The sequence below is a fragment of the Oscarella lobularis genome, chromosome 11 (assembly GCF_947507565.1).
Source record: "Oscarella lobularis chromosome 11, ooOscLobu1.1, whole genome shotgun sequence".
NCBI lineage: Eukaryota > Metazoa > Porifera > Homoscleromorpha > Homosclerophorida > Oscarellidae > Oscarella > Oscarella lobularis.
The window spans coordinates 819,545-841,196 of NC_089185.1; the positions used below are offsets into that span (position 1 = coordinate 819,545).

The window sequence follows — 21,652 nt, forward strand, 5'->3', positions numbered from 1 at the left end:
CCACCTAACCAGAACTGAAGTTGTGCGCAGCGCGCAGCGGCTTTTATACGAAAGCTGATGCAATATCCGTTGGTGACGGCATTGTCTTCAATTCACCGGGGCAACGAGTCGCTGGTTCGTCGAGAAAACTTGCGCCAATTTTCCACGTGCTCTTTACGGTATCGTACGTGACCGATTTTGGCGCTAAAATAATGGCGGCTCCTCGTGGTCGATGGTCTACTCTATTACGCTTTTCGTATTCTGAAGAGGAATCTAACGTTTAGACGCAGTATTTCTCTCTACAGGGTCTTCCCATTCGCCTGCGCTTGTGAAAGTTCGTATTTCCTCGCTACTGGAAACGACAAGAAGGCGACAAGAAGACAAGGACGTGCCGGTAGTTTTGTCTAAGATCGAGGTACGGTATAAAAGCGATTGAAGCTGCGTGCTTCGATCGATCGAATTTCGAAGGGATGAAACTGGTCGCGGGTGTCTTCTTCGATGTTTAGCGCAAATCAGCACGAATCTATCGCTCCAAAACACTAAACAAGCCCACCAGGTAGGCCTAAAAGGTCTCGCGAAACGCTGGAGATCGACGGACGCCGATTCGCGAAACAGCCCGGTGACCTTAGCGCGCCGCGAAGAAAAGTACAAGGCAAACCAATAAATAATTTTTGCTAAATTTTAGAAACAGACTGTGCGCGAAATACCTTTCTACGTGTAGACAAAAACATTAAAAAATTAGAAACAGCTACTGATTACGGACTTTTTTTCTGTACAGTCTCCATAGCAAGAATCCAAACAGTACTTATTCATAAACGTACGCAGCAGAATAGGGTTACAGACATTCCAAAAAAACAATCAAATTAAATAAGAGGCCTACTTGTACTTGAACCAAAGCGGCGGCATGCAGTAGTAAGCCCACTCACGTACCGAGTTCATCCTCTGCTTCCGTGTTCTTGTTTTTCTTCTTCTTCGTCGTCGTCTTTTTCGACTTGTCTACCAGGCTGTAGCTGTGTGGACATATATCAAAACGCGTGTAAGGGGCAATCTGTACTGTAACTTACGGTGGTACTGGCTTCCTACTACTTCGGCTACTCGGATCAAGAGTATCATAATTATTGCCGGCAGAAACTTCATACGTCGGTTCAGCATCATCAGCTGCAACAGAAACATATGATAACCATTCAGTAAAAAACCCGTTGGACCAATCATTTACGTTTAGCCTTCGGCTGAGTTGACCTCGGTTCAACTGTTGAGTAGCCTGTTTCCTCAGTCTCCTCCTCTCGAGGCAAAGGAAAAGCAGGGGTATCGCCGCCAATGCGATCGTACTCTGACACCGGTGCGAGGTAATCGCCTTCGTCTGTGTCATTGCCTAAGCGAGCAGATAGTGAACTTGTGAAAGCTGCAAATAGGATATAAGACTCACAGGCGGATGGCTGCTCTTTGATGACGTCCAGTTCTCTTGCTCTCGTAGCCAATTTCTTCCGGATGCTTGGAGAATCAGAATGGAGTAAGAAATTATAACCGGGATTGGTCAATTCTAAAGACGTGGTAGAAAAAAAGAACATTGAGTACACATATCAAAATCCTACCGACGCCTTCTTCAAGAGAAGTTTCGCGACTGAGCGTGTTGTACATTCCACCTTGTTGCTCTAACTGCTGCTGCTGTCGGCCACGGTTATCCGCTGGACTAGCGACATCGTCCTCGCTCGCTACCGACTCCACTCGTTCTCGGTCGACAACAACCATTTCGTACCCTCCGTCACCGGTTGAAACTCGCTGGACAAAGCCGTACGTGGGGTTGCTTGTAACGGTCGGCACGTCTGGGGAGTCGCGGACGCCGGCGTTGCGAGACTGGTACACGGGGTTCCGCGACAATTCCGAACTGCGAAAGGAAAGGAATAGAAACTAATAGGTTCTAATACTAGTGGACTCTTACTCGTCAGAGCCGGTGGCCAGTGACGGCGGTAATGGTAACGGTGGAATATCCCTGAGTTGCTCATAAATCACCTCGGGCTCGCCTTTGTTAATCGATGTGCTACCCGTGCTAACCGTCGCATATTCATATTCGTTCTTTTTATCTTTATGAAACGTCACTGTCTCTCGTTGCGATTGGGGAGCGTAGGTGTCCGACGCTTTCTTTTTCCGCACGCAACAGCAGCAGACAACCAAAATGATGACGACGGCCAAAACAACGAAGGACGGCACGCCTATGATAACGTACAGCCATATACCAAGACCAGTGTCTTCCTGGAAAGAACCGGAGACGAGGCCCTCGCATCGTTTCCCGACAAAATTGTCAAAACAAATGCAGGTTCCGTTTGAAAGAAGGCAGTCTTTGGCGTGCGTGGAAGAGCCATCAGATGCCCAGTGGCAGTCGCATTCTTTGCACTTCTCTCCATACGTTCTTTCAGGGCATCTATCCTCGCACCTGTCCCCCAACCAACCAGGTTTACACTTGCATTCTCCGCTTGCTGGACTGCATCCAGCAAGTCCGGCAATATTACACTTGCATTCTAACTTGCACCCATCTCCATAGTAACCAACCGGGCAACGTCGGTCGCAATTAGCTCCTATATAGCCTGGCTGGCATTCGCAGATTCCTTCAGCTCGTGAACAGTCCTTAGTGTGAGATCGGTCACAGGTGCACTCCAGGGCGCAGTGGAGCCCGTAGTCTCCCTTATTACACATCTCGTCGCAGTTTCCATCTTTATATCCAGGTCTGCACAAACACGCTCCATCGAAGGGATTGCACACCTGGCTTTCGGTATTGTCTCGATTACACGTGCTGCATGATTTCGAACAATTAGCGCCAAACGTTCCCGGCGGACACTTTTTCTCGCAGTTATCACCAGCATAGCCAGGACGACAGCTGCACGTCCCGTTAACGTGATCGCACGCCCACGTTGAGTCCACCTCGCAGGTACACGAAGATTTGCATTCTTTTCCATAGTATCCCTGGAGACACTTGGATCGGCAATCACGTCCGGTATAGCCATCTCGACAAGGGCATTGACCGGTCTCGCGATCGCAAATTGACGACGTTGAAGTGTTCAAACATTCGCACTTGTGAACGCAGTCGGGCCCATACGATCCATTAGGGCATCTTATGTCACAATAGTCTCCCGTCCATCCTGAAGGACACACGCACTTTCCGGTGACGTGGTTACAGGAGGGAAACTTGCACTGGCGGTCTAAGCACCGGGAAGTGCAATTTTGTCCGTAATAACCGGCAGGACACCTCTTCTCGCAGTGAGTCCCCAAGTATCCTGCTGAACAACTACACGTTCCATTAAAGGGCTCACAAGCTGCGCCGTTTTGACACAGACACGGACGACACAGAAATCCGTAGCGTCTCGGTGAGCACGTCTCGTTGCAGTTGGGCCTAGCAAATCCTTTAGGACAAGAGCAACGGCCAGTGTCTGCATAGCAGTGACCCTCGGGGCACGATGAATTGCACGTTTTCCGACATTGGTAGCCGTAGGTTCGATCTGGACACGTCTCATTGCAGTACGTTCCAATCCACCCGGTCGTGCAGACACAAGACCCGTTGATTGGATTGCACATCGCATCGTTCTCGCACAGGCAGCTGTGTAGACAATCCTGCCCGTACTTTCCCAGACTGCACATCTTGTGACAACGCTTACCCTTCCAGCCAGGAAGACAGGAGCATTTTCCCGTTACGTGATCACACGAGCGTGCATTGACGCAATCACAAGTCTTTGAGCAGCGTGGTCCATACGTGCCTTCGGAGCACGTAGATTCACACGTTGCTCCTTTGTAGCCATCTGTACATGTGCAGCTTCCATTGACCGGATTGCACGTTGCTCCGTTTTGACATTTACAAGTTTCTTGACAGTGTTTTCCATATGTAGAGTTGGAGCATCTTTCTGAACAAATTTTTCCTTTCCATCCAGCTGGACAATGACACTTACCGTCGACGTGCGAGCATCGCCCATTGTTGACACAGGAGCACTTGAACTTACACAGTTTTCCATACGTTCCCGCAGGGCACTGATTTTCACACAATGTGCCATTGTATCCATTGGCGCACGTGCAAGTTCCATCAACAGGATCACAATGAGCATTGTTTTGGCACTTACACTTAGATTCGCAGTCCAAGCCATACGTGTAATCTGGACAGGGATATTGGCAGTGTTCTCCTGCCCAGCCAATAGCGCACCAGCAACGTCCGCTCATACCATCACAGCTGGAGAAAGATATTGCAATAAGACAATTAGCCTGTCATGCACTTCACGTACCTTCTAGATTGATTTCTAAGGCAGTTGCACTTCTTTGAACAGCCACTATTATAAGGATCATACGTCCAATCAGGACAAGCTACATGCACCAACAATAGTATTAAGAAACGGCACTAACATATATAAACATCCTCCTTACGTTTCTCGCAATACTTTCCCACCCAGAATCCGATGCACGAACAGGTTCCATTGACGGGATTACAGATGCCTCCATTACGGCACTGACATGACTTGGCACACTGGTATCCATAAAAGTTTGCCGGACACGTCTGATTGCAATAGCCCATATACCCAGCAGGACAATCACAGGTCCCGTCAATAGGAGAACAAGCTGCATTTCGATGACACGAGCACTTTGACGTACAGTGAGGACCATACGTTCCCGACGAGCATCCCAGCTGACAATCGTTACCTCTGAAGCCAGCTGGACACTTGCAGTTGCCTGTGAACGGATTGCACGTGGCGTTATTTTGGCATGTGCAGGATGATAGACAGTTTTGGCCAAACATATTGTTTGCACACTGCTGGTCACATAGTTCTCCTCTCCATCCAGCTGTGCAATAGCAAGAGCCGTCGGTGTGAGAACACGTGGCGTTATTTTGGCATCTGCAGGTGCCTTGACAATTCAATCCATAACGGCCAGACTGACAGGGATTTTCACATCTAAAAGACGTCTTGCTTCTAATTGCGACTTTGAATGATCTAAATTCACCTTTTCCCTTCAAAACCCGGAGCACACGTACAATCTCCTGTAACGTGGTCACACGTCGCTCCGTTGAGACACGTGCACGCACTCGAGCAATCCTGGCCAAATGATCCAGCGTCGCATTTAACGTTACATAGATTTCCCTTCAAACGCGATTAACGTCGCACTCAATTACGTTCTCACGCAACCTCTTTACCTTCCATCCAGGTAGGCATGGACACACGCCCGTTTTGCTATCGCAGGCCCCGCGAGAATTTTTGCAGGCACACGACTTTGTACAGCCAGGACCATACGTGCCAGGCAAGCACGTTTCCTGACAACTTTAGAAACAACGATATATCAAAATATATAAACAAGATGGCATTCTTTACTATGTTCCTTTGTAACCGGCTAAACACTGACACGATCCGGTGATTGAATCGCAGCCAGCTCCATTAGTGCAGTAGTCGCACTTTTTCGCGCAATTCACGCCGTAAAATCCAAAATTGCACGATCGTTCGCAGTAAATACCAAAAAATCCTGGAGCAGTACACGTGCACACTCCCGTGTATCGACTACACTGTCCGTGATTGACACAGCTACACGGGAGAGTGCAGCCAGGTCCATACGAGTGGACACAGGCTACGGAAAGAGAAAACATTAGAAAAGATAAATATGTAACCATGCGGTTTGGCGATATGGTTGTGTCAGTAACAACACAATCTTACCGACACTGCACGTAGGTCCTCCCCAGCCAGATGCACATGAGCAAGTGCTGGGTTTTATACATGCGCCTCCGTTTTGACACGCTTGGTTACATATAGCTGCACGAAATAAATAAAGAAAGGCCCTATATGTACGCGCTTCCTCCTCTCACGTATAATGCATTGTCCATTCATTTCCCGCCAACCGCTACAGCATTGGTAGGCAGTAAAATACGTCGTTTTGTACAACGTCTTGATTTCTCTTCTATACGCTCGTCTAATAAGGGGAAAGAGGAACGTAAATATGCCCACGGCGAACCGCAACGACGCGCGAATGCGTCACCTGTAACGAGTACATCTTGACCAGCCCAAAAATCCGCAACTCGTCTTATATGTGTCCGCATACGAAACGACAGTCGACACCGCGTAACTCGTCTGGCGCCTTTCCAAAAAAAATAGAAAAGAGAAAGTAGAACGTGGGAAAGAGAACGTCCGGGGTCAGGTGCTACTTCACGGCTTGATGCTGCTAACTGCGCAGTAGTAGTAGGGGAAACGATCGCGTGTATGTCAGAGTACGCAGTATAAGGGCGGTGCTTCTCATGACCTAATAACTATGCAAACAATGCGGGCGGCGTGAACACACAAACGGTCGTCACGCCACTCGCTTTCCGTTCGCGATCATGCCAGAAAACGAGCGACTCGTTCGAGTTCTTACGTCGCTGCGTACGCGCACACGTTTGGCGCTCCGACTGATACGCCTTCTGATGACGCGCACGCGAGAAGAAGGAAGGCCGCCGTCTGGACGAGACGATCGGCATAGTAAAGCGAGTGTCGATCCTTCATTGGTTTGTTGTATGTCTTGTCCAGAGGGTCCAAGCGTTCGATATACTACGCATCCAATCTTCCGCGCCACTCAGGCAAAGCATCCGTGGGCAAGGAGCCAAGATAGAGAGCACGTGTACAGGGAATGGCAAATGACGCACTTTAGGCTCCGCCCAGGCGCGGGAAACTTCTAGAGGCGGCACTAAATTAGCAGGAGCTACTGCATAAGTTTCGATGGTTTATTTTAGGCACGCTAGGGGAAACAGCCAGACAGCGAGACTTGACTTTGACCCCAGGCATATGATTGCTTTTTTTCTGCTACAAGTAATCTAGCATTCACTATGGCTGTTGGAAAGCTTAGCTGTTGGAAGACTGGCAATTTTCTAAGTCTAGCGTGGGGGTAGCACCAAAGGGTGTGGCCACGACAATCCGGGCTGCAGTCGCAGGGGCGTACATTTTGCAGAAGTTACGAGCCTATCTGCTCTGCGACGTATTGCTTCCCTGAAAAATGACCGACACAGCAATAGGATTCGAAGGCGTGGCAATGGAAGTGAAGACGGGCGACGCGCTCCCAGGCTACGTGGACACGCCCGCCGCCGGTGGCTACGATTATCCTGAGACAGACGGCGGAGGCTACGCAGACAAAGGCGACGGCGTCGTCGAAGAAACCGGTTATACAGAAGATTCGGAACGGACATTGCTAAGCTCTGCTTCAGCTAAAGATTATGATTCAACAGGCGCGAGCGGAGGATCGAGACAGGTGCGCGTAGGTCAATGCATGATACAGTACATGCAATTGTAGACTCGGTGGGGTCCGCTCGGCCTGGTACCGCGGAATGCGCGGACCCTGTCCTCCTCCACACGCATCGTAGACTAAGCTTCCGTTTCCACGTAGACGCTTTTCTTTGAAGATGGAAAGCGCCGAATCGGTTAGTCTAGCTGCATGCTTTACTGTGTGAACCGATCAGATCTCGCTCTCTTTTCCCTAGACTTTGTACTGGTTTATCAAGAGTACGAGGATAAGCCGGAGGAGTGGAGAGAAAAGCGCCGGCAAAAGAGGCACAAGTTCATTGAACGACTTGTCAAGGAAGGCTTGAAATGGGAAGAAGACAAAGTACAATTTTTTTTGTTCAATTGTGACTCTGCATAAAAAGAATTCAAACTGCAGCAATCGTTTGATGGCAAGTCGATCTTCATCAAACTGCACGCTCCTTGGACGGTTTTGGTGCGCGAAGCCGAACAGCTAGGTCTCAAAATGCCTGTCGAGGTAGGTCGGTTTGATTTTAAATTGAAATTACGAAAACTAGCGTAGTGTATATAGGAGAACAATTATGTGACCCATTCGTGGTGGGAAAGGACTAAAGAAAAGTTGAATTGCTGCAGCTTGAAAAGTCCTTTCAATCACGGGATGGGAGAAATTCAGCGCCACATCACGTTGACTTTCAACAAGGGCAGCGAGTCAAAGTGAGGAGTAATCGTTGGCTTGCTCGTAGAGAATTTATTTTGTGCAATTTAGATTTCGCGGAGTTGAAGATAGGGAGAATTTTTTCTCTCCGGCTCAAAGAAGCCTGATAGTAAATTGGTAGTGTTTTGAGGAAACGAAAAGTCAAGGGATATTTCTCTATCAGGTTCACGACATTCTCCTTAGAACTCCCTATTCTGATGATCAGCCCAAAGTTGGTACGTATGATAGCTCGTGATTTGAAATTCTGTCACAACGTCTTAGGATATGAACGCTTGATCGAAAACAAGACCTTTGAAGCGGCATATCCTTTGCATTCAGTAGGAAAATAAATAGTCAGTCACTTTGTACCGTCATGAACCTATTGAAGGGAAGGGCCGTACTGAATGAAGAAGAAAACGATCAAGAGAACGATCGCTCAGTAGGTGTGCTTGATAATCCGAGGATTGTCTCGATTGTGTACGCAGAGATTGCGTGCGTCTTGGGGAAGATGGGGTGCCATGTTCAAGACGCAACCTTTGGATCACATCCGAGCCTACTTTGGAGAAAAAGTGGGAATCTATTTTTGTTGGCTTGGTACTATCTTACGATTTGTAAATTATTGACGGTTTATTGTGTTGTGATTTTTTGCAGGTTTCTATACTCAGTGGCTTATTCCAGTGACTATCATTGGCCTCATTGCATTTCTCATTGGACTGTCAAACCTTAATTCTCCGCCGGCGTATGGGCGACGCGCTCTTCTCGGCAATTTGATCAATCTTTGTCTTTTTCTTTCAGAGATCAGTATTGCAACGAGACCAGTTTCTTTATGTGTCCTCCCTGCGACACGTCTTGCGACTTCTATTACTTGAACGAAACCTGTTACTATGCTAAGGTCAGTAGAAGTCTTGCGTGCTATCTAAGCCGAGATACTATGCTTTCACAGGCAGCTTCACTCTTTGACAATACGTTCACCGTCATTTTTACCGTTATCATGTGCCTTTGGTCAATTTTCTTTCTGGAGTTTTGGAAAAGACGGGAAGTGTCACTGGCAGTTCGCTGGGACGTCTACGGTTTCGAGGATTTGGAGGTAAAGACGTCGTTGTTTGAATTCACGATTCCTTAGTACAACGTCTTTTGCTAGGAAAGGCCTCGAGCGGCTTTTGAAGCACGAGCTAAGGAAAAGAAAGTCAATCCAGTCACTGACGTATGTCATTGACAAACAATTCACCTAATTGACCTAGGCACTTTTAGAAATTAGAAGGACACGTATCTCAGACCACCAAGTGCGGCAAACTTGTGAACACTATGCTTTTAGTGCTCCTTTTAGTATGCAGTTGCTTTTGCTGGACAATCACTCGGATTAATAAAATTCTCCTTTTAGATTTGCCTTGTCGTCGGCATCGTCTTGGCCGTCATTATCTATCGGCTTTCAATCGTGGCCGTTTTCAATCGTACCAAGTCAATACGTCCGTACTCAAGTATCTTTGGCACTATTACGGCGGCCACAATTCAGTTGATTGCCATTGCCTTTATGAATTTTGTACGTTGCTAATTAATAGATTAATGACTTGACTCAGATTTTTAGGTCTATCAAAGAATAGCGGAGAAGTTGACTCATTGGGGTATGGAGACTTCACACGTCAGAGCACTATGATTATATGTAAACGCCTTTTTTAGAAAACCATCGAACGCAGACGGAATTTGATGATCATTTTACGTTTAAAATGTTCCTCTTTCAATGCGTCAACTACTATTCGTCTGTGTTTTACATTGCCTTCTTCAAGGGAAAGTATGCCGGCACACTGAGTCTACGTCATGACAGCCTGGACAATTTTTTTGTGTTCTAGGTTCGCCGGATATCCTGGGCATTACAATCAACCATTTGGAGCTCGTCTCGATGAGGTATCATTTTCAGCTTCTTCTTGTCTGCCTTCCTAATCATCACTTTTAGTGTGGTTCAGGAGGCTGCATGATTGAATTGACTCAGCAGCTCGGCATCATCATGGTTGGAAAGCAAATATTGAACAACTTCATGGAGATAGTGCTCCCGTTAGTTAGTTACTCAGTTCACCACATCTAGCTCTCAAAAGCCTTTGATTTTTTTCTTCAGTTGGCTGAAAGGCTGGTGGCGCCGTCGTGACTCAAAGGACGACGACCTGACGGACAACAAAACAATTTCACGCTGGGAAGAGGACTTGGACTTGGCCGATTTGAGTCCGTACGGTCTATTTGCCGAATACTTGGAAATGGGTACAGTAAACGTAAAAAAGATTGACTCATCGTATCAATTCCTACCTTAGTCATTCAATATGGTTTCATAACGATTTTTGTTGCCGCCTTTCCACTGGCTCCGTTGTTTGCTCTGCTAAACAACATATTGGAAATTCGCTTGGATGGGAAGAAATTCGTGACGTTCCTTCGTCGTCCCGTTGCTCAACGAGCACAAGATATTGGCAAGTCTTCAGATGACAAATTACGATACATTTTTTACAGTGACATTTTAGGCATATGGTACTCAATCCTCGAAGGCATTGCGAAGTTTTCTGTCATTACCAACGTGAGTCGTCGTCCTCTTGGCTCTCGTTTTCTTAATCATTTTTCACCAATTCAGGCCTTCATCATTGCCCTTACTTCTGAATTTTTGCCTAGGATTTTGTACTACTATGAAATAGGAAATAAGACTCTGGACAATTATGTTGACTACTCCCTCGCTAAAGCGAATGTGTCCAGTTTGAATAATCCGCCCAATCCTAGTGATTATTTTAAAAACGGCAGTGAGACGGAATACACACACGAATTCTGCCGGTACTGCACATGTATTTTTACATCAAATCAATCCATCAATTGATTGAAACTCCTTTCAGCTATTTTGGTTATCGGCAGGAGAACGGAGATTATACCCTTTTCTATTACAGGTATCTGACTATTGCATTGGCGTTTGTCATCGTTTTTGAAGTAGGACGACTTTTACTCTGGCCCCTCCGCCTTTTGACTTACAATGCCTTTTATAGCATGTGATCTTTGGTCTTGTTGCCTTCATCTCATGGATCATTCCTGACATTCCTGGCGACTTGCAAAATCAGATGAAACGAGAACAGTACCTTGGAAAGATTGCTCTGCGCGAGCGCGAAGTAGAGCAGATCGATAGCGGCACAGTCACGTCGAAAATTTGACGAGCATTCCAATGACGCTTTTCATCATGACTCAGTGTGTGTATTTGTTGCGTGCATTTTTGGAAGCACTTTTCTTGTAATAGTTGGTTGAATGATTGTGGTGCACTAAATTTTTAAAAATTTTTCTTCGCCCGTCATAGGCGTAATTAGGATTGGCGGCGTCCATTGGCTGGCAAAGTATGTTGTTCCCTAAGCTCCGCCTATTGATAGCGCTGAAGTGTCGGTTCCCGCCGCACCTACATTTATAGTTCTGCTCTCTTTGACGTAGATCTAGAGCGTGAAAAGATGTCTGGAGGAGAAACGGCCATTGGATTCGAAGCGCTAGCGGCGGAGGAGCAGCCGGTGCCGCTCGCCGTCATCGGGGCTCCTCAATCTGTAGGTGAACTGTAGCGTTGTCGGCGTCGACCCGATTCCAAATGATGCGAAATGGCAGGGAAACAACGACGAAAGCGGACGCGACGGCGATTCGGAGAAGACCCCCTTACATGAAAACAAAGGAGAGCAAAAGCAGGTAGTATACGGTCTTGCAGCTTCTAAATTCTACTGCGCCCGCGACAGTCGATTATTCAGACGCTGTTTTTGAACGACGGAAAGAGGCGAATCGGTGGGAAAGATCGAGTTCGCGCGCGGCTTTGTTTGGACTGTACGTGTAGACTTCGTTCTCGCTTACCAAATCTACGAGGACGAGACGGAAGAGTGGCGCGAGAAGCGCGAGCGCAAGCGTAAGAGGTTTTTCGGTCGGCTCGAGACGGAAGGTCTCGAACTCGAAGAAGATCGGGTACGTGATGGAAAAAAATTCGAAACACGCTCCACGCCCCCACATGACACCGACGTTCCCCTTAGGATTCGTTCGACAAGAAGACGATCTTCGTCAAAATTCACGCGCCGTGGACCTTTCTGGCTCGCGTAGCGGAACAGCTGTTCATAAAAATGCCTGTCGAGGTACGTATAAGCGCTTCATCACTCGGCTAGCTTCCTCCTCACACAATCGCTTCGCCTTCCGCGCCACAGGAAAACAACTACGTCAGACATTCGTGGTGGGATCGCACGTCGGAGAAACTCAATTGCTGCAGCGTGCGATCGCCGATGTGCCACGGTTTGGAGCCCGTGCAGGAATACATTACTCTTCCATTCAACAAGGGTCATCCCGAGAAGTGCGGAACGCGCGCGCGTGGCATGCACCGTCTGACGCGCTCGCTTTTATTTAGATTTCTTAACATCGACGATCAAGACAATTTTTTCAGTCCGGCCTTGCGTAGTCGAATGGTATGTGAGCGTGTGCTGCGGGGAGTCCAAAATATATAGTTGCTGGTCCACGCGTTTGCGGTAGGTCCAACACGCTCTTGTCCGCACTTCCTACAGCAATGACAACACAAAAGTCGGTATGTGGAAGGGTCGCTACTTCTTATGCGTATGTATGCTATTTACGTTTTGCAAGGTTATGAACGTCTGATTGGAAACAAGTCTCTTGATGCGGCCTATCCCTTACACGAGGTACTGTATTGAAATACTTGGGAGGTCCATCCGATGACCCAGTCAATGTTCCTAATGTCACAATGTCATTGCTAATAAAATCTAATGAGATGCCTTCTGTCTGATAGGGAAGACGCGATGTGCCCGAAGAAGAGCCGCAGAATGCTCGTTCCGTATGTCACTATAAAATGTCTTTTTTGACGCCGAAGCTCTTCTCCTAGGAACTGCGCAATGTTTGGGGTCGATTTGGTGCCTGGTACAAATTCCAGCCATTGGATCATATTCGTGCTTACTTTGGAGAAAAAATTGGGCTTTACTTCTGTTGGCTTGGTAGGCGTCTGTGATGGCTGCCAGTTTTGACTTTTGACATTGTGTGTTTAGGGTTTTACACGCAGGCATTAATTCCGATATCCCTGATTGGCCTTCTGGTGTTTTTCATCGGTCTGGGCGGGTTCAGAAACAATCCGCCAGCGTACGAGACGAGTTACCACCTCAACGGTAAATGTATTATAATAGCTCTATTCTTGCCTAGCAACGAGATTTGCAATACCACCCGATCTAATCCGGATCCACTCAGCGATGGATTTCTCATGTGTCCTTTGTGCAGTGGATCTTGTGATTTTTACGAGCTTGGTGAATCCTGCTACTATGCCAGGGTTGGTCATTTCATCTGATAGACAACTATTTATTTCTTCTTTCTTAGGCAGCCTATCTGTTTGACAATCGAGCAACGGTTGCTTTTGCCTTCATCATGTGTTTATGGGGTACAGATAGCATATCATACGTACAAGTAGTCACTTGTAATATGCTGTCTATAGCGGTGTTCTTTTTGGAGTTTTGGAAGCGCAAAGAAATTGCACTGGCTTATCGATGGGACGTTTTGGGCTATGAGGACACAGAGGTATATACTAGTCAATAGATAACCGAGACGGTAAAGCATTGTTTTTCTTATAATAGCAACAACCAAGAGCCGCTTTCGAGGCAGTGGCCACGGAAAAACGAGAAAATCCTGTTACAGGGGTAAGATTTTTGCAACCAGCAAAAGAAGTTGTATTCAAGAAAGATTTAGCGACTGGAAGGTTACATACCTCCATCGACGACGTATGCCAAAATAACGCAGGGAATTGTGATCATGATTTTCATGGTTCGCACGGAAACGTCGCGTGCAGTTGGGGTGGGTCAAACGCTGTTTACGTTCAGGTGTGCGTTGTCATTGCTGCTGTCTTGGCGATAATTATTTATCGCGTTGCAATCATTGCAACGGCCAGCAAGAACTCGACTGTGCGTCCGTATTCCAGCATTCTTAGTTCTCTGACTGCAGCTGTCTTGCAACTGATTGCAATTGCTATCTTGGACAGAGTTAGCCCCCGCGCTCTATTGGTTTCTTAGTGGGGGATTCGTTCTTTTGCAGATTTATCAACGGATTGCAGAGTTTTTGACGAATTGGGGTATACGAATCGTTGTAAATGACTCCGACTCTCTTTAGATCGGGTTTTCCGTTGACAGAAAATCATCGAACACAGACTGAATTTGAAGACAATTTTACCTTTAAAATGTTTCTTTTTCAGTTTGTCAACTACTACTCCTCGGTTTTCTATATCGCCTTTTTCAAGGGAAAGTAAGCAACTTCTGTAGAGAGAAAGGGCCATCTGTACAGCAGCTCTCAGATTCAATGGATATCCTGGCAATTATCACACGCCGTTTGGCTTTCGTATGGAAGAGGTACAAAATTGAACGATTCTTCTTTGAGTTTCTAGACAGGTCCTTTAGTGCGGAACTGGTGGCTGTATGATTGAATTGACTATCCAGCTCGCTATTATCATGGTCGGAAAACAAGTTCTGAACAACGCCATGGAGCTTTTCTTTCCGTAATGTCTGTTACTATGGTGCTGCATAATATTACCGGCCCCGTCATTTTCGTAGATTTTTCAAAGCCTGGTGGCGACGTCGTGACACAAAGGATGAGGATCTTACAGACAACAAAGGAGTTTCACGCTGGGAAGAGGATTTGGATCTGGCTGATCTGAATCAGTATGGACTCTTTGCCGAGTATTTGGAAATGAGTGAGAAAAGAGAGCAGTTGTGCGCTCGGGGTTTTCATTTGTTCTGTTCTCGCGTAGTCATTCAGTTCGGTTTCATCACGATTTTCGTGTCGGCGTTTCCTCTCGCTCCGCTCTTCGCCTTGCTGAACAACATCTTGGAAATTCGTCTCGACGCATACAAGTTTGTCACCCTTCTTCGACGTCCCGTCTCTCAGCGAGCTCAGGATATTGGCAAGTGCATATCTGTCAGACGGCTTCCACGCCTCATTGCTACTTCTCACAGGTATATGGTACTCCATTCTTGACGGTGTAACAAAGTTTGCCGTCTTTACTAACGTAATGCGTCCAAGGGTACGCTTGTTGACTTCTATATCAACTCTCCTTTTTGCAGGCCTTCATCATCGCCGTGACGTCTGATTTCATTCCTCGGGAGCTGTATATGTACACTAAGGGGAATGCACCTGAAAAACTTGACGGATTTGTAAATGACAGCTTGCTCCCGTTTCCCGTTTCAGCCGATACAGTTGGAAGCTCCACAATTGTGAATTCGGCGTATCTGGAAACAAGGAACGTCACATGGAACGCGACAACAGACTCGTTCACTAAAGCGGACGACCCCAGTTTCACAGGTTTCATGTGTCGGTAAGTCACTAAGCTTGGTAGGAGCCAGGTTGGCAATGGTATTGGCTTAGATTCAAAACATATCGTGAGCTGAATGAAGCAGGAGAATATCAGCTCACCAGGTTCTACTTTCAATACTTGACTGCTGCTCTAGCCTTTGTCATTGTTTTTGAGGTAAATCATGGAAACTCACTTGAATTTCTTAGAGAGATATTCTTGCCTGCTTGCTAGCACCTCGTGTTGCTGATCAGCGCATTTGTGGCTTGGCTAATTCCAGACGTTCCTTCGCATCTGAAATGTCAAATTGAGCGCGAGCAGTTCCTGGGACGTCAGGCTCTGCGCGAACGAGAGCTCAACGAAGCGACGGCACTCCAGGACAAGCGACGCAAAGAAGATTCTGTGTGAAGCCCGTGCTAACGCAGGAAAGTTACAAAAAAATGTAGACGTGCGCACTCTACTTGTTGCTCTGCTGCTCTTTGTTTTAGATTACTGTACTTGCTTGCTCGCATGCATACACGAACTGCAGTTCGTTAGATTGTGTTCCTAGGTGAGGTCCTGTCTGCTAATTGTGTTCTCTTTCAGAAAATGTTTCATGTATGGCGAAGATTCGCTGATGAGCAGAAATTCTGGAACGTAATCTTGCACTTCGTATCTATAATTCTCCGTTTTCTTTTCAAAGGAAGAAAGAAAACGCGCGATCTTACCGAGCATCAGATAGGACAGTTTTTAGCGTTTTGTCAGATGACACCCCTACAAGGCTCTGCATCTCTTTACCATAAAAGTATATCTAGAGTAAAATAGGTATGGAAAGTTGTCAATTTGGGCGGTGTTACCCTAATCAGTTCTGGTTGATATGTCTTTTGGATGTCCCACGGGGCACCAGGAAACATGACCTCTAAATGATCAGCAAACCTAGGAATTTTCTCTTCTTCTAAGCAGGTAGATGAGTACAGGTAGCTCACCGGGAGTCTTCATGAAAATTCTCTATGCAATCGCTTTGTTGATATTCAGGATAAAGAAATTGGACACGCCAGTGCATTGATCCTTCAGAGTCAATACGTGGCATATGTTCTGGATTGGGTTTGTCTGCTGAATTTTCATTGTCGTCGTCGTCATTATCCGTCTGTTTGTTGGCTGAAACTTTCAACTGAATTCCCCTTTTCTGCAAGAATGAAATCATCAGTCTGGAGTTACCCACCAGTGATCAACATGCTTTGATTTCTTGATGAAGTGTTTCCACTGCTCTTCGTCGCTGCTTCTCTCTTGCTGCTCTCACGCGACGCTCCTTATCGTCTCTTTTCTAATGACGTAGCAAAGTTGCCTCACAAAAACAAAGCCATCACTGAACCAACCCGATTTCCTTCTGCTTTAGCAGAAAGCTCGATTAGAACAGAGTGCGCTGGATCTACTCTCAATCCCTTGTCACACCATTCTATTGCCTCCCTGTATCGATTTAGACGAAAAGATGCTTGAGCCGCTAAAACCACAGAAGACCCACCCCGTATTAATTAAAAAATATGAATTTCTGTTAGATCAAGGAACGGAAACGCATGCGCATCCTTGTGATCAAATCAAATCTACCTCGCGCTATCGCTTTGACGTGGTCCGGTTTGTGTTTCAACGCCTCTTGGGCGTCGTACAGCGACGAGCCGTAGTTCTCCAAGTGAAAGTTGGCCGCGGCGCGATTCGCGTACAAGATCGCCTGCAGCTCGACGTCGTCTCGCCCGTTTTTCATTCTAAGAGCCGCCGTGTACGCGTCGACGGCCTTAGCGTAGAGCTTCCTTCGAAAAAACTCGTTTCCGTCTTCCTTTAGGGCGACGACCGTCTTTTCTACGAGAGCAAACGTCGCCGCGTGATCGCGATCGTTTCGGAGGAGCGGAGCGACGGACCGTCATCCGAACTGTCGTATTTCAACGCCTGCATTGCGGCCAACGCCGGCGATTCGTCTGGATCGATCGTCTCTGGAGATTTGGTCATGAACAGCGGGACCTTTTCCATTTCCTGACCGAGGCGAAAGCGTTCCGGGGAGGGATCGTCGAGCAACGCGTACGAGGCACCTCTTCCCAGTTTTCTTCACTAAATCCATACTTGTATCGTCCCGTCGTTCCACTACTCGCACCAGAGTCCATTTATCTGGTGTTGCGTATTCCGTCTGCGAGTCGCTGCGACTTTCCGCGCGCGATGATTTATATATTGTACTAGCCGTGTACCCGTCTTCGACGGGTGTATAATTGTGTTTACATATTAATTATTTATAGTTCTGCGCGTATTTTGTAATATTCCCACACCACATCAGCAGAGAACCTCCGCTGGTGTGGCCTGGGTACCCGTCCCCAAGAGACCCAGATCGCACCCGGGCCGCCACAGTGACTCGGAGGGTAGTCCAAAAATGTTTCTGTCTAATTGTTGGAGGTGTAAGGTTTATGTGAAGGCGGTGCATAATCCGACTGACTGACTGACTGACTATATATTAATGTACTTTGGGGGCGAAGGCCAGTATGTACTTATAGCGAGTAAAGTACATACGGGACCGCGAAGCGAACCCTACGCTAGCGATCGACATAGAAACGGTCGCCGGAATGTTAAAAAAAGTCGAAAAAACGTTGTAGCTTCGCTGAAATAGCTCCTAGTCCCTTGTAATTTCACTGTAATTTATTACACTAGAGAGCAGTTGGCCAGTCCCTTGTAATTTTCCTGTAATTTATTACAGGAGGTCATTCCCTTGTAATTTTTCTGTAATTTATTACAGGAGAGAACAGTTGGCCAGTCCCTTGTAATTTTTCTTTAATTTATTACAGGAGAGAACATTTGGTCATTCCCTTGTAATTTTCCTGTAATTTATTATAGGAAAGAACAATTGGCCAGTCCCTTGTAATTTCACTGTAATTTATTACACTAGAGAACAGTTGGCCAGTCCCTTGTAATTTTCCTGTAATTTATTACAGGAGAGAACAGTTGGCCAGTCCCTTGTAATTTCACTGTAATTTATTACAGGAGAGAACTGTTGGCCAGTCCCTTGTAATTTTTCTTTAATTTATTACAGGAGAGAACATTTGGTCATTCCCTTGTAATTTTTCTGTAATTTATTACAGGAGAGAACAGTTGGCCAGTCCCTTGTAATTTTTCTTTAATTTATTACAGGAGAGAACATTTGGTCATTCCCTTGTAATTTTCCTGTAATTTATTATAGGAGAGAACACTTGGCCAGTCCCTTGTAATTTTCCTGTAATTTATTACAGGAAAGAACAGTTGGCCAGTCCCTTGTAATTTCATTGTAATTTATTGCACTAGAGAGCAGTTGGCCAGTCTCTTGTAATTTTTCTGTAATTTATTACAGGAGAGAACAGTTGGCCAGTCCCTTGTAATTTCACTGTAATTTATTACAGGAGAGAACAGTTGGCAAGTCCCTTGTAATTTTTCTTTAATTTATTACAGGAGAGAACATTTGGTCATTCCCTTATAATTTTTCTGTAATTTATTACAGGAGAGAACAGTTGGCCAGTCCCTTGTAATTTTCCTGTAATTTATTACAGGAAAGAACAATTGGCCAGTTCCTTGTAATTTCACTGTAATTTATTACACTAGAGAACAGTTGGGCAGTCCCTTTGTAATTTTTCTGTAATTTATTACAGGAGAGAACAGTTGGCCAGTCCCTTGTAATTTTCCTGTAATTTATTACACTAGAGAGCAGTTGGTCATTCCCTTGTAATTTGTCTGTAATTTATTACAGGAGAGAACAGTTGGCCAGTCCCTTGTAATTTTCCTCTAATTTATTACAAGAAAGAACAATTGGCCAGTCCCTTGTAATTTCACTGTAATTTATTACAGGAAAGAACAGTTGGCCAGTCCCTTGTAATTTCACTGTAATTTATTACACTAGAGAGCAGTTGGCCAGTCCCTTGTAATTTTCCTGTAATTTATTACAGGAGAGAACAGTTGGCCAGTCCCTTGTAATTTCACTGTAATTTATTACAGGAAAGAACAGTTGGCCAGTCCCTTGTAATTTCACTGTAATTTATTACACTAGAGAGCAGTTGGCCAGTCCCTTGTAATTTTCCTGTAATTTATTACAGAAGAGAACAGTTGGCCAGTCCCTTGTAATTTCACTGTAATTTATTACAGGAGAGAACAGTTGGCCAGTCCCTTGTAATTTTTCTTTAATTTATTACAGGAGAGAACATTTGGTCATTCCCTTGTAATTTTTCTGTAATTTATTACAGGAGAGAACAGTTGGCCAGTCCCTTGTAATTTTCCTGTAATTTATTACAGGAAAGAACAGTTGGCCAGTCCCTTGTAATTTCACTGTAATTTATTACAGGAGAGAACAGTTGGCCAGTCCCTTGTAATTTCACTGTAATTTATTACACTAGAGAACAGTTGGCCAGTCCCTTTGTAATTTTTCTGTAATTTATTACAGGAGAGAACAGTTGGCCAGTCCCTTGTAATTTTTCTTTAATTTATTACAGTAGAGAACAGTTGGCCAGTCCCTTGTAATTTCACTGTAATTTATTACAGGAGAAAACAGTTGGTCATTCCCTTGTAATTTCACTGTAATTTATTACACTAGAGAACAGTTGGCCAGTCCTTTTGTAATTTTTCTGTAATTTATTACAGGAGAGAACAGTTGGCCAGTCCCTTGTAATTTTTCTTTAATTTATTACAGGAAAGAACATTTGGTCATTCCTTTGTAATTTTTCTTTAATTTATTACAGGAAAGAACATTTGGTCATTCCTTTGTAATTTTTCTGTAATTTATTATAGGAGAGAACAGTTGGCCAGTCCCTTGTAATTTTCCTGTAATTTATTACAGGAAAGAACAATTGGCAAGTCCCTTGTAATTTCACTGTAATTTATTACAAGAGAGAACAGTTGGCCAGTCCCTTGTAATTTTCCTGTAATTTATTACAGGAAAGAACAATTGGCCAGTCCCTTGTAATTTCACTGTAATTTACTACAGGAAAGAACAGTTGGCCAGTCCCTTGTAATTTCACTGTAATTTATTACAGGAGAGAACAGTTGGCCAGTCCCTTGTAGTTTTCCTGTAATTTATTACAGGAAAGAACAATTTGCCAGTCCCTTGTAATTTCACTGTAATTTATTACACGAAAGAACAGTTGGCCAGTCCCTTGTAATTTCACTGTAATTTATTACACTAGAGAGCAGTTGGCCAGTTCCTTGTAATTTCACTGTAATTTATTACAGGAGAGAACAGTTGGCCAGTCCCTTGTAATTTCACTGTAATTTATTACAGGAGAGAACAGTTGGCCAGTCCCTAGCAATTTCACTGTAGTTTATTACAGGAAAGAACAGTTGGCCAGTCCCTTGTAATTTCACTGTAATTTATTACAGGAAAGAACAGTTGGCCAGTCCCTTGTAATTTCACTGTAATTTATTACAGGAAAGAAAAGTTGGCCAGTCCCTTGTAATTTTTCTGTAATTTATTACAGGAGAGAACAGTTGGCCAGTCCCTTGTAATTTTCCTGTAATTTATTACAGGAAAGAACAATTGGCCAGTCCCTTGTAATTTCACTGTAATTTATTACAGGAAAGAACAATTGGCCAGTCCCTTGAAATTTCACTGTAATTTATTACAGGAAAAACAGTTTGCCAGTCCCTTGTAATTTCACTGTAATTTATTACACTAGAGAGCAGTTGGCCAGTCCCTTGTAATTTCACTGTAATTTATTACAGGAAAGAACAGTTTGCCAGTCCCTTGTAATTTCACTGTAATTTATTACACTAGAGAGCAGTTGGCCAGTCCCTTGTAATTTCACTGTAATTTATTACAGGAGAGAACAGTTGGCCAGTCCCTTGTAATTTCACTGTAATTTATTACAGGAGAGAACAGTTGGCCGGTCCCTTGTAATTTCACTGTAATTTATTACAGGAAAGTACAGTTGGCCAGTCCCTTGTAATTTCACTGTAATTTATTACACTAGAGAACAGTTGGCCAGTCCCTTTGTAATTTTTCTGTAATTTATTACAGGAGAGAACAGTTGGCCAGTTTCTTGTAATTTCACTGTAATTTATTACAGGAGAGAACAGTTGGCCAGTCCCTTGTAATTTTTCTTTCATTTATTACAGGAGAGAACATTTGGTCATTCCCTTGTAATTTTTCTTTAATTTATGAAAGGAGAGAACAGTTGGCCAGTCCCTTGTAATTTTCCTGTAATTTATTACAGGAAAGAACAATTGGCCAGTTCCTTGTAATTTTCCTGTAATTTATTACACTAGAGAGCAGTTGGCCAGTCTCTTGTAATTTTTCTGTAATTTATTACAGGAGAGAACAGTTGGCCAGTCCCTTGTAATTTTCCTGTAATTTATTACAGGAAAGAACAATTGGCCAGTCCCTTGTAATTTTTCTTTAATTTATTAGAGGAGAGAACATTTGGTCATTCCCTTGTAATTTTTCTGTAATTTATTACAGGAGAGAACAGTTGGCCAGTC

At 45.0% G+C, this 21,652-nt stretch overlaps 4 protein-coding genes and 1 long non-coding RNA gene across 8 annotated transcripts; 3 read left to right on the plus strand and 2 right to left on the minus strand.

The window, feature by feature from the left end:
* Positions 1-29: 29 nt before the first annotated feature.
* On the plus strand, positions 30-761 carry LOC136192809 (uncharacterized). Its single transcript, XR_010671242.1, has 3 exons — positions 30-158; positions 285-394; positions 486-761. It is a non-coding gene; the product is annotated as an uncharacterized lncRNA (long non-coding RNA).
* Positions 626-6,591, minus strand: LOC136192791 (multiple epidermal growth factor-like domains protein 11). Its single transcript, XM_065981496.1, has 15 exons — positions 6,346-6,591; positions 5,974-6,072; positions 5,804-5,907; positions 5,655-5,750; positions 5,319-5,568; positions 5,144-5,267; positions 4,954-5,090; positions 4,381-4,904; positions 4,242-4,320; positions 1,919-4,189; positions 1,572-1,864; positions 1,406-1,519; positions 1,196-1,351; positions 1,044-1,137; positions 626-989 (listed from the first exon to the last, which is right to left on the minus strand). The coding sequence occupies exons 1-15, from the start codon at positions 6,471-6,473 to the stop codon at positions 902-904; spliced, it is 4,557 nt and encodes a 1,518-aa protein (XP_065837568.1). The 5' UTR covers positions 6,474-6,591; the 3' UTR covers positions 626-901.
* Positions 6,592-6,813: 222 nt separating this feature from the next.
* LOC136192794 (anoctamin-4-like) lies at positions 6,814-11,193 on the plus strand. Of its 2 annotated transcripts, XM_065981503.1 has the most exons (27): positions 6,814-7,123; positions 7,169-7,212; positions 7,348-7,381; positions 7,442-7,566; positions 7,621-7,719; positions 7,774-7,916; positions 7,969-8,026; positions 8,081-8,132; positions 8,179-8,234; positions 8,285-8,335; positions 8,382-8,490; positions 8,548-8,635; positions 8,692-8,788; positions 8,840-8,983; positions 9,038-9,100; positions 9,148-9,222; positions 9,278-9,436; positions 9,482-9,518; positions 9,574-9,685; positions 9,744-9,798; positions 9,848-9,945; positions 10,007-10,146; positions 10,197-10,349; positions 10,401-10,453; positions 10,508-10,701; positions 10,761-10,851; positions 10,908-11,193. In XM_065981503.1, the coding sequence occupies exons 1-27, from the start codon at positions 6,961-6,963 to the stop codon at positions 11,067-11,069; spliced, it is 2,655 nt and encodes an 884-aa protein (XP_065837575.1). In that variant the 5' UTR covers positions 6,814-6,960; the 3' UTR covers positions 11,070-11,193. The 2 variants fall into 2 exon arrangements, with proteins under 2 accessions (XP_065837575.1, XP_065837574.1); XM_065981502.1 differs by having other exon boundaries at positions 6,814-7,212.
* Positions 11,194-11,285: 92 nt separating this feature from the next.
* LOC136192793 (anoctamin-4-like) lies at positions 11,286-15,842 on the plus strand. 3 transcript variants are annotated; one of them, XM_065981499.1, is made up of 28 exons: positions 11,286-11,444; positions 11,503-11,580; positions 11,628-11,673; positions 11,723-11,847; positions 11,913-12,011; positions 12,081-12,223; positions 12,278-12,335; positions 12,400-12,451; positions 12,508-12,563; positions 12,671-12,715; positions 12,764-12,872; positions 12,924-13,014; positions 13,075-13,198; positions 13,246-13,306; positions 13,361-13,443; positions 13,500-13,562; positions 13,612-13,686; positions 13,743-13,901; positions 13,954-13,990; positions 14,049-14,160; positions 14,210-14,264; positions 14,313-14,410; positions 14,466-14,605; positions 14,663-14,815; positions 14,868-14,920; positions 14,976-15,226; positions 15,277-15,379; positions 15,437-15,842. In XM_065981499.1, the coding sequence occupies exons 1-28, from the start codon at positions 11,355-11,357 to the stop codon at positions 15,608-15,610; spliced, it is 2,733 nt and encodes a 910-aa protein (XP_065837571.1). In that variant the 5' UTR covers positions 11,286-11,354; the 3' UTR covers positions 15,611-15,842. The 3 variants fall into 3 exon arrangements, with proteins under 3 accessions (XP_065837571.1, XP_065837572.1, XP_065837573.1); XM_065981500.1 differs by having other exon boundaries at positions 11,640-11,673; XM_065981501.1 differs by lacking the exons at positions 14,868-14,920; positions 15,277-15,379; positions 15,437-15,842 and having other exon boundaries at positions 14,663-14,867; positions 14,976-15,140.
* On the minus strand, positions 15,637-17,408 carry LOC136192805 (tetratricopeptide repeat protein 4-like). The gene is made up of 9 exons (XM_065981520.1): positions 17,263-17,408; positions 17,095-17,206; positions 16,787-17,035; positions 16,558-16,682; positions 16,419-16,505; positions 16,168-16,367; positions 16,039-16,117; positions 15,910-15,992; positions 15,637-15,857 (listed from the first exon to the last, which is right to left on the minus strand). Exons 1-9 carry the CDS (start codon positions 17,332-17,334, stop codon positions 15,749-15,751), a joined length of 1,116 nt encoding a protein of 371 aa, XP_065837592.1. The 5' UTR covers positions 17,335-17,408; the 3' UTR covers positions 15,637-15,748.
* Between the last annotated feature and the right edge of the window lie 4,244 nt (positions 17,409-21,652).